This window comes from Astyanax mexicanus, chromosome 14 (genome assembly GCF_023375975.1).
Source record: "Astyanax mexicanus isolate ESR-SI-001 chromosome 14, AstMex3_surface, whole genome shotgun sequence".
NCBI classification, from domain to species: Eukaryota; Metazoa; Chordata; class Actinopteri; order Characiformes; family Acestrorhamphidae; genus Astyanax; species Astyanax mexicanus.
Genome location: NC_064421.1, coordinates 4,708,689 through 4,718,735, shown reverse-complemented (window position 1 = coordinate 4,718,735; position 10,047 = coordinate 4,708,689). Strand labels below are relative to the sequence as shown.

Sequence of the window (10,047 nt, the reverse complement as noted above, 5' to 3'; positions counted from 1 at the left end):
GTCTAATTAAAGAAATTCACATGCAGATCCTTAAAAATTCTGTAGAAAGGGTAAGTAATTTATTTTTGACTTTGGCATGTACAGAAAAAAGAAACAGAAAGTGTGTTGTTAAATAGCTTGTACAGAGTGAATCCATAAAATCAATAAACTATTTATTTCAGTACATATACTTACAAATATTATTTGCTATTTCATACAACCATCATTTTATCAATGATTTTAATGCTAATCACATTTGAAGGCTTACTGTTCAGTACCTACATGGAAAAATACCAACTGGTTTATTTGTATGTAACAGTAATTAGACATGGAAGACTGGATACATGGGAGAACCTGGCAGTTTAAGGGGCTGTTCATCAAAAATTGTGCAATGCTTATTGCAATTTTTTTTTTATAAAACATGATGTTGGCCTTGAAGCATTGCCTTAAAATGTCATGTTTTTAGTTAAATAAAGAAGTTTTTGCACCATTTTTGATATAGAGTCATTTTTTTCTTTTTGGTTGCACCTCATCCAATATTGGTTGAAGCACGTTTTACTTCTGGTTTTGATGTTTAAAGGGTTACACCTGATACTTCAGTCCAATGTCTTCAAAGAGACATCCAAGGACACCTCTTGGATGTGATTTTCCCCTCCAGTAATTCCATTCAATGAATGCAAGTTGGTCTTTCAATGATTTTTTTGTCAAGTTACCCCTGTAACGGTACACTTCGTTCTTGAATGTTCTCCATGCTCGCTCAATGTGTTGTGTGTGTGCTCCTGTTTGTGGATGTACAAAGAAGCGTTTGTGATTGACCTGATAATGAATGTAACCGTGTTGTCCTAGTTGTTTATAAGCTGGCCATTCATCACTGATCACAGTGGTTCCACAACGCACATATTTCTGAATAGCAGGAATCAACTTTGCAGCTGTTCTTCTCTTAACCACCTTTAGGAGGGGTCTCCTGCGATTCCGCTTTATTTCCATCATGCCAAACACCCATGCTTTTCTTCGCCAGGTGTTTCCAAAACGGCCACGTGCATACTGGAAGCAGAGCAACAGTTTTGTTAAATTAGTTATTAGACATATTGTAATACCAGCCTTTTATATTAGTATGTAGTTTCTTTTTTTTCTGAGCTGACATCCGAGCAACATATATTGAAGTAAACTACGTATGTATGAATTCTCTGTTGCATATTTAGCAACTATTACAGGTAGCTCAATATACTGTTCCGGTTCAGTGTGGTCGGTGAACTCTTTAGAATGTTCTATCTTTCTGCATATATATAACCTAAAACTTCACCAGATTATTGAAAGTCCTAAAAGTAGATGCTTTGTTGCATCTGGGCCAGGATGGCTTGCCATTGTTTATGGAGCAATGAATTCTGAATTATTCCAGCAAATTCTGAAGGAAAATGTCAAGATATCTGGATGTGGGCTAAATCTCAGGAGAATGTGGTTCAAGAAGCACCCTAAACTCTCAAGTTGTACTACCAAAGAAAGGTTAAGGAATAATAAAGTTATATAGACAACATATTAGAAATGTTAAAAACATAAACAAATGTTGTGGACAAGTGCTAAAGAAGCAGTTCAACTTAGAAAACCAACATAACATAATTGCAAAATAAAATTAATAAAATTAATTATTTTCTAAGAAATACCTTCCGTTTGTGGCAAAACTTGCTTTCATCAAGAACAACATATGCTCTTCCTCCACCAATTTGCATCTTCTTTTGCCTCTTCATTTTGCGAATAGCATTGACACACACTCCTTTAAGCTTCTGGGTTAATTTTGTAATTGTAGCACTACTACCACAAAGTCCCTCCTCAACCATGTCTACCTGCCGGAGCCGCAGTCCTTGGGCAAATCTAGAAAAGAGTGACAAAGCTCTCACAAGCAGTCATGTTAAAAAGAACACCCCCTCTTTGATACATCCTTTCCTATACACTATGGTTTTACCGATAACAAATAATCTTACCTTATAAGACATAACTTTAAGAATTAAAATTTTACACTTGGTTTGCAAAAGCCTTCTTAGTCTGCAAAGTTACGTAGGCACATGTTTATTCTAAAGATTTTATTTTTAATGAAAGACAATTACTCCATAATGAATTCCATTATTTGTGTTATGCTAGGGGGATTTTGCATCCTTTAGATATATTCTTTATATTTATCAACATTGTATGTATATTTGTATATGTATGTCAACTTAAAGACCCATAGAAATTAAAATGTACATCTATAATATTTTGCTAATTGACATAACTTCTATTCATTTCTCATTGATAAAATTCTGAATGCCAAACTCAGCATAAATAATTTATTTTTATTCTAATAAGTGTTAACATGTGGCCTGGAAAAGGTTAACTGTAAATCAGTAGAATTTACTTTATAACATTGATTATTTATTTTTTCATTTATATTATTAAAACAACAACGCAGAATAGTTTTTACATAAAAAGTATGAGTATAATTTACCAACCTGTGAATGTGTTTCATATATGACACCAGTGGAACATGGCTTCGGCTAAAAATTGATCCGTGTCGAATGGAACGAACTGTATTCTGCCGATGATGATTCCGTCTACATATCCTAAGTATATGGGGATAGATATGCGCATAATTTAATAAAAATTCATTTAACTTATTATTTATAATCATTATTATTATTATTATTATTATTATTATTATTATTATTATTAAGAACAACAACAATAATAACAACACTAATAATAAAAAAAATTATAATAATGATGATGGTGATTATTATTATTTTTATTATTTATTTGTGCATTAAAATAAATAAAGAAAAACTCACCATGTGTACCCATCCTTTATGCTGGTTTTCTTCTTAAAATGCATCTTTTTCCCGCATCTAGGGCATTTCAGTGTTCTGGCAAGAAGTCTCTCCTTCTGAAGCCATTTAATGAGCTTCTTTTTGCTGTGTTTTCGTTCTGTCCTGCGCAGGAGCTTTTTTATCAGACTCATTTTTCTGTACTATTTTCTATGGGCACATACAGAGCTCTGGAGTAGTTGACGCTACGCGCCAACTAAAGCCCGGTAAATTTAAAGAAAGTAGTATCTAATTGGCTTGTTCTGTTTTCAAACAGCACGAAGTTTGGTCATTGGATGGGCAATAACGAAAGGCAGCCAATCAGAGAGGACTGCTGCTGTGGGCGGACCTAGCTTGTTTAGATGCGTGTCTGAAGCAGGTTAATAAGCTAGAGAGAGTACCGGGGGATTTAGTCAGAAATCCTGGAGGCGCAGTTCAGTAAGTAAGCCTGTTAGCTCAGCTAGGTTACTGTATTTGCTAGAAATGTAGTTTATTAGTCAGCTACACGAATAATTTACAGCAGCAGGAGGGGGTTTTATGTGTTTAGGCAGTGGCGCTGCGTGTCTAGGTGTAATTAAAGGTGCAGTGTAGGTACGGTGTAATGGATCAGTCCTCACGGTTCGGTCCGCACTGTACATTTAACGTTAGTCCTAATACAGACTAAAACTGTTACCCACGTGTCTGCTGTGGTGTTAATTACTGAGCCAGGACCCCGGCTTTAATGCTGAAAGTGTTTAAGCAACCCTCACTTCACTGCGAAGATCATGCCAGATCATTATGAACACCACAGGATAACCACAGACAGACAGCTCTCCATCTAAGTGGAGAGTCACTTTTTATTAAATAAGTAAAGGTATAAAACTGGACAGGGAGAATAAACGTACAATAAATGAATAAAATAAACAAAAATAATCATATTTAATATTATTTTTAATTATTTGTTTTATTAAAAAGAAAACAAATGTACATTTTGTTAAATTCTTTTTTATTCTTATTTGATCCGTGAGGTTTGTGATCCTTTACACCCCTACGTATTAAGACTGAAGTGTGTATGTCAATCGGTAAATCAGCATCAATCTTTTTTTTTAAGTTCAAAATTGAGGATGCCAAACACAAGACGTGGACGGCGCAGAGCTCAGGATAAACAGCAAGGTGATGCTGAAGGTGAAATAGTTGAAGGTGGGTGTGTATATTTCATTCTTCAGGTTGTAAAAATAAAAGATCTTGCTCAATATGCAGGCCTACAACATTGAGATAACCAATAATAATTAAAGTAACAATAATGATTGTGTTAAACTATTTATAGAGGAAGATGATGAAGTAAAACAGTTTACTTACCAAGATATACATAACCTCAACCTATAGTTTATTTAACCTCAAGTTCAGTGCTATCTGTTATATTAACCAATATACGTAGATATAGATGTAGTCCTGATGTATATTCATCATTATCTTTTTTTTTTTTTGCAGTAAGTCCATCTGCCCCAGTAACACCCCGCTTAAATGTTGCACCAACTGCTGCAGCAATGGTGGAAAAACTGAAAGAGGAAAACAGACTTTTGAAAGAGGAGCGGGACTTTCTTCGAGAGCAACTAAAGGACACCCTTAGCTCCAAACAGACAGGTTAGAAAAGACTTAAGCATTATTTATTTAGCATATAATCTTTAGCATATAATAATTAGAAAGTAGAAATTATGTTTTCACTAAAATGTATGTGTATACTTTCAGTAGTAGATCAAACAATACTAATTTAACCAAAAAATATTAGGTAATCAGGTTTGTTGTCACTTAAGTGTACAAGCAGTGGTAGCTTAGCGATTAGAACACAGGGCCCTCAATGACAAGGTTGTGGGTTTGATACTGTCCTTTTGTGAAGGTCCAATTATGTTCAAGCTTTAGCTGCCCCACAAAAATGCATGACAGCACACAGGTAAAAGATGTATTTTACATTCAGGTCCAGAAATCTGTATGTTTTTTGCTTTTTTAAACAATGAACCCATTTTTGTGTTTTTGTTTTCTTTGTGTTTGACATATTGTATATAAATAGTTTCAGGAGCAAAACGAAAGCTGGGTGCAAGGAAGGATGATGAAGATTACAGCTCAGACACAGAGGACAGCTCAACGTCCGATTCGTCCGATTCATCTGCATCTTCAAAGAGCAGAAAAAGAAAACTCAAGTGCAAGCCCAAAAGTAGAAAGCACAAAGGTTGGAAGGAGAAAGATGACTTTGCACGGAGAGGTAAGACTGAATTGACATGGAAAAAAAGCTCTTTTTTTTGCATTAGGCATCACAGAGCAGAATTATCTTGCAGATATTTATCTGTTTATCAAATGGGTGATCCAACCAAAATGAAGACACGGAACACTCTAGGAGAAAAGAGGTCTTATAAAGGGAGACTTGTCATTTTAAACATTGAATACCAATATCCAGTATTCTTCATTAGACTTTTTTAGACTTTTTTTTTCTTCTTCTTTTTAATGGTTCAATGTATTTTTCCCTACAATTATTGAATCTGGTCAAAAAGTAAACATACAGCACCCTGCTAAGCATGCTGAAAAAAGAGCTCCATAATGGACAGTTTGTTTATATTGAAGATGTATAGGTGAAGTAAGCTTAATGAGAGACTGTATTGTTTATTATCTTCCATTATAAAGTTAAATTTGTTGATTAACTTCTTCAGTGTGAAGTTTTAAAATCCTGAAATTCTTGCATTTCATGTAAATTGTCAGTTCCTCTCAGTGTGCTGATCTTAGTTCAGCAAAAAAACGTGATTGACCCTTGATCACATGATCGGATCATTAAATGAAAGATTGTGATGATTAATACAAGTCAGCTTATCTGTTTAAAATAGTTTGCCATGTTGAATATTGTGAAATAATCTGCAGAATTTGTATTTACCTTTGTTAAGATTTTACTTTAAAAGTTATTTAAATATTCTAAAATGTAATGGCTGCCATGATTAAAAAAATAGTAAAATTTCCTCAGGTAACAAAATATACACACTTCCTGCTGGCTGTTTTAGATTCCAGTTACTTGGAAGGGAAAAAAAACGTTAGAATTTTTTTACAGGTGTTTTAAGATCGGATAAGTTAAAAGCAATAAATAATAACAAAGGCTGTGATGTGAGAATGCTCTATAGCCGCATTCAGTCTACCGCTCCAGACAGGTTTGGTGGCCATATTGCGGAAGTTTAGAAAAGAAAAAGAGACCGCATGGATGGTTTCATTGTCAGACAAGCTGTTTCAGTTAAACATGCTGATCTTTAGGGTGTGATTGATGTTTTGTCAGTGCAACATTTATGAGCAAAACTCTCACCTACCCATTGGCTCCTGGCACATCTATTTGCATAAAGGGTGTGTCATCTTTTCACAAGCACTTAATGTGTTTCTTTTATGTAATGGTTGACTGCCTTTTTAAATGCCATTGATTTGCATGCCTTGTTTTCATAAGATTTTAAATTGACATGAATCAACTCAACTGTTATTTTGTTGTAGGACAGTGCAACTGCATACAGGACAAACCTGTATTATGTCAGACATGTTCCCATTTAAAAGTAAAAGTCTTTCATAATTAGTGAAAAATGAGAGCTTATGAGCAGAATTACAGCATAGAAATGTGGTGTTCCTCTGTTGTTTAGCATATATTAAACTGTTTTCTAATTGGAACAAAATTGGTTACTGAAAAATTACTTACACAAATTTAGCACCCAATTTTTAGAAATCAAGTATTTTAAGCATGCTTTTGGTTCTTTGATATCTTATAGTTGTTAAACCATAGCAACTGTTCTGTTCAGTGTTTATCGTGTTAATATCTTAAGTTTCTAAAGAAAGTTTAATTTCTCTTTTTCAGTCCAAACCCCGTTGGAGGTATTACAACGGTACAAGACCATTTTGAGGTCATTCCAGAGAACCAAGAGTGTTTCCCGAAGCTGTGAGAGAAGCAACATCGACCGAAACACAATCGCTCTCACTGCCATCATAGCTGAGCTACAGATTGTTGCCACACCAGAACTCCAAATCCCTGAGTTTCAAGGTGGTACTCTGCAACAATATGCACAAAGGTGCAAAGAATATTTGGATTCAAATCCAAATCTTGCGCTAAAAATTGAAGAAATGAAAAAGAAGCACAGTCTGTTGCCCATAAAGTACAAATTTAGAAAAGCAGACAATTAACCATCCTGACCATAACATCCTTTGTTCTTTGCATTGCATTTTATTATAGTTCGTTTTCTCTGGGTTTTGAGTGGTCCAACAGATTAAGGCCACTATAATCTGAAGTTATTCTGAGGTTATTCTTACCATAAGCATTCATTGTCTGAGAGAGGACAATTGGCCTTGCTCTTTCTGGGTGGGTAAATGGTGCTCTTTCCCACATCACTGCTAGTTTGATGCCGATCTGCACAGGTGTCTGTTAGCTAATATATCAATGCTGAGTTGCTGCGCTTTCCTCCATCTCTCCTGTATAAGGAGCAGTTGGAAAAGCAGCAGTAGCTGTGTTCACTCTTATAGGAGGAGTTTTGAGGGCATTACTAGTAATAGTGAGGAGTAGTTGGCAGAAATTTCAACATTATAGAAAAATAATATTTTGTTTTCTCTGATGTTTGTTTGGAAATTTCCGTTGATTTTTGTATGCCAAAACTATTTGCAATGATGTTCTGCTAAAAACATGGCTTCTGTTACCTGTTAAAAAAGGTTATAATCTTTACTCAAAAAAGTGTGGTTAAATATGTTTCTTAACTAAAGCATGCACTGCATTTATTTTGTTTGCTTTTTCTGCTAGACATATGTTTGCAGTAGTTATTTGATAAATAAACCAGCCAAAAATGTTGTCAATCTCTGTGAGTTTATTCATTTCAACCTTAATTCTTGTGAAAAATTCCACTGTATAAATGTTTTTGTGTTTTGCATTTTACAGAAAAATAGTAGGTACTTTCTGATTAATTACTATGTACAAAACTGCACTTTATTTTACGGTCCAGTTTCTGTAGTATTACTCAGTACCTACAAGTGTATTTACCTGGTAATTGTGCTGTACTTATAGTTTTAGTATTTTGGGTTACATGCTATAAATAACAGGTACTTTCTGATTAATTACTATGTACAAAACTGCACTTTATTTTACGGTCCAGTTTCTGTAGTATTACTCAGTATCTACAAGTGTATTTACCTGGTAATTGTGCTGTACTTACGCTGTTGTGTTACATGCTACATGAGCAAAAGATGCATATTAGTCCTTGTTACTTACTGATTAATTACATGCTAGCGTATACTGAGTCTAGGTATATAAAAAAGCTACTACTTGATCACCACACAGTAACTCAGAGTAATTTACAGTTCTGTTACCTCAGGTTTACAGAGCTTTTAGCAGTGAACGTGCCAATTAATATGAAATATGAAAATCTTCCATTTCCTGGAGCATAAAAAGAATGGAAAGAATCTCCTGAAGAGGACTAAAAACACAAAGGCAGGTAACCTACATTTTCTGGTCTCATTTCTTAAAGTCAGATACAGCTTGGTAAACTCTAATAGGCACTGTAATGCAGAGGTTTTAGTATGGCTAAATTGGTAATAATGCTTACCTGTTTCCATGTAAGTACTATTGTACAAACTTTGTAATTTTTAACATTAAAAGTACTTACTGACATTCAATTCTAAATCATTATTGTTTTGTACGAAGTACTGATGTACATACATGGTAGCTGTAGATGAATTACCATGTACTTTCAAAGTATTCATATGTAAGTACTAAAAAATAAGTATTACCATCTGAGCAGTTGTTGTTGTACATACTTTATAGCTTTTTTATTAGTTACTATGTACTTGTTAAGTACATAACTATTATTTGTAGGTACTACATATTTACCATTAAGTTCTGAATAAGTACTGCTGTACATACCTGGTAGTTTTACTAGTAGTTACTATAGACTTACTATGTACGTACCATAAAATCACTGGTACTTACTGACTATTTACCTATTAAGTACTAGGTAGTTACCGTACCGTAAAATAAAGTGCTACCAAACATTTGGCTAAAAGCTAAAATCCAAAAACGTTTGGCTAAAAGCTAAAGTTCAAAAACTTTTGCCTAAATGCTAAAGACCAAAAACGTTTGGCTAAAAGCTAAAGTTTAAAAACTTTTGCCTAAATGCTAAAGACCAAAACCGTTTGGCTAAAAGCTAAAGTTCAAAAACGTTTGGCTAAAAGCTTAAGTCCAAAAACTTTTGGCTAAAAGATAAACTCCAAAAACTTTGGGCTAAAAACTAAAGTTCAAAACTGTTTGGCTAAACGCTAAAGTTTAAAAACGTTTGTCTAAAAGCTGAAGTCCACAAACATGAGGCTAAAAGCTCAAAAATATTTTTTTATTTATTTGTGTATGAAGCGTCAGGGGAGCCGGGGCTGCTGGGTAATTGCTGGTATAGTGAGATGTGTGTGGGTGATGAGGTATAGGAAAAGGGAATGGCTTTTTTGAGGTTAAAGAAAAAGTAAAGATTAAGTTTAAGGGCCGTTTTGACCTAAACCAATGAAAATTAGGGGTATGCCAAATTTTTTAAAATCCATGTTGTGATAAAAGCAGTATTCTGTCTTAAAAATAGTAATTTATCATCTAATGTAATTACATTTGTGTTGTAGTTCATTCTTAAAAACAAACAAGTTTAAGTTGACTTGTTGAAATGTACGCAAAAATGTTAAAAAATTTAAATTGGCTGCAAAGCTGAGTGTGAAGAGGAAATGGTTGCTATGCTGTTAACTTTGGGCTAAATGCTAAAGTCCAAAAAGTTTTGACTAAAATGGTGGAGTGCTAATACTTTTTCCTGACATAGCACTGTCCAAAATCTTTTGGCTAAAAGATAAACTTTAAAAACTTTTGGCTAAAATGGTGGAATTCTAATACTTTTGTCTGATATCACAGGGTTCCAAAAACTTTGTCTAAAAGCTAAAGTCATGAAAACATTTGGCTAAAAGCTAAAATCAAAAAATGATTGGCTAAAAGCTAAAGTCCAAAAACTTTTAGCTTATAGCTAAAGTCCAAAATGTTTTGGCTAAAAGCTGAAGTCCAACAACATTTGCCTAAATGCTAAATACCAAAACCGTTTGGCTAAAAGCTAAAGTTCAAAAACATTTGTTTAAAAGATAAAGTTTAAAACCGTTTGGCTAAAAGATAAGGTTTAAAAACGTTTAGTTAAAAGCTGAAGTTCCAAAACTTTTGCCTAAATGCTAAAAACCAAAACCGTGT

The 10,047-nt window shown here is 34.0% G+C and overlaps 2 protein-coding genes across 3 annotated transcripts; one reads left to right on the top strand and one right to left on the bottom strand.

Annotated features, from left to right (window-relative positions):
- Nucleotides 1–212: 212 nt before the first annotated feature.
- LOC111188896 (uncharacterized) lies at nt 213–3,400 on the bottom strand. Its single transcript, XM_049463334.1, has 4 exons — nt 2,799–3,400; nt 2,463–2,573; nt 1,641–1,848; nt 213–1,023 (listed from the first exon to the last, which is right to left on the bottom strand). The coding sequence occupies exons 1-4, from the start codon at nt 2,966–2,968 to the stop codon at nt 562–564; spliced, it is 951 nt and encodes a 316-aa protein (XP_049319291.1). The 5' UTR covers nt 2,969–3,400; the 3' UTR covers nt 213–561.
- On the top strand, nt 3,172–7,646 carry LOC111196041 (coiled-coil domain-containing protein 106-like). Of its 2 annotated transcripts, XM_049463337.1 has the most exons (5): nt 3,172–3,251; nt 3,904–3,992; nt 4,284–4,436; nt 4,861–5,052; nt 6,664–7,646. In XM_049463337.1, exons 2-5 carry the CDS (start codon nt 3,917–3,919, stop codon nt 6,984–6,986), a joined length of 744 nt encoding a protein of 247 aa, XP_049319294.1. In that variant the 5' UTR covers nt 3,172–3,251; nt 3,904–3,916; the 3' UTR covers nt 6,987–7,646. The 2 variants fall into 2 exon arrangements, with proteins under 2 accessions (XP_049319294.1, XP_049319295.1); XM_049463338.1 differs by lacking the exon at nt 3,172–3,251 and having other exon boundaries at nt 3,802–3,992.
- The last annotated feature ends 2,401 nt before the right edge of the window (nt 7,647–10,047 follow it).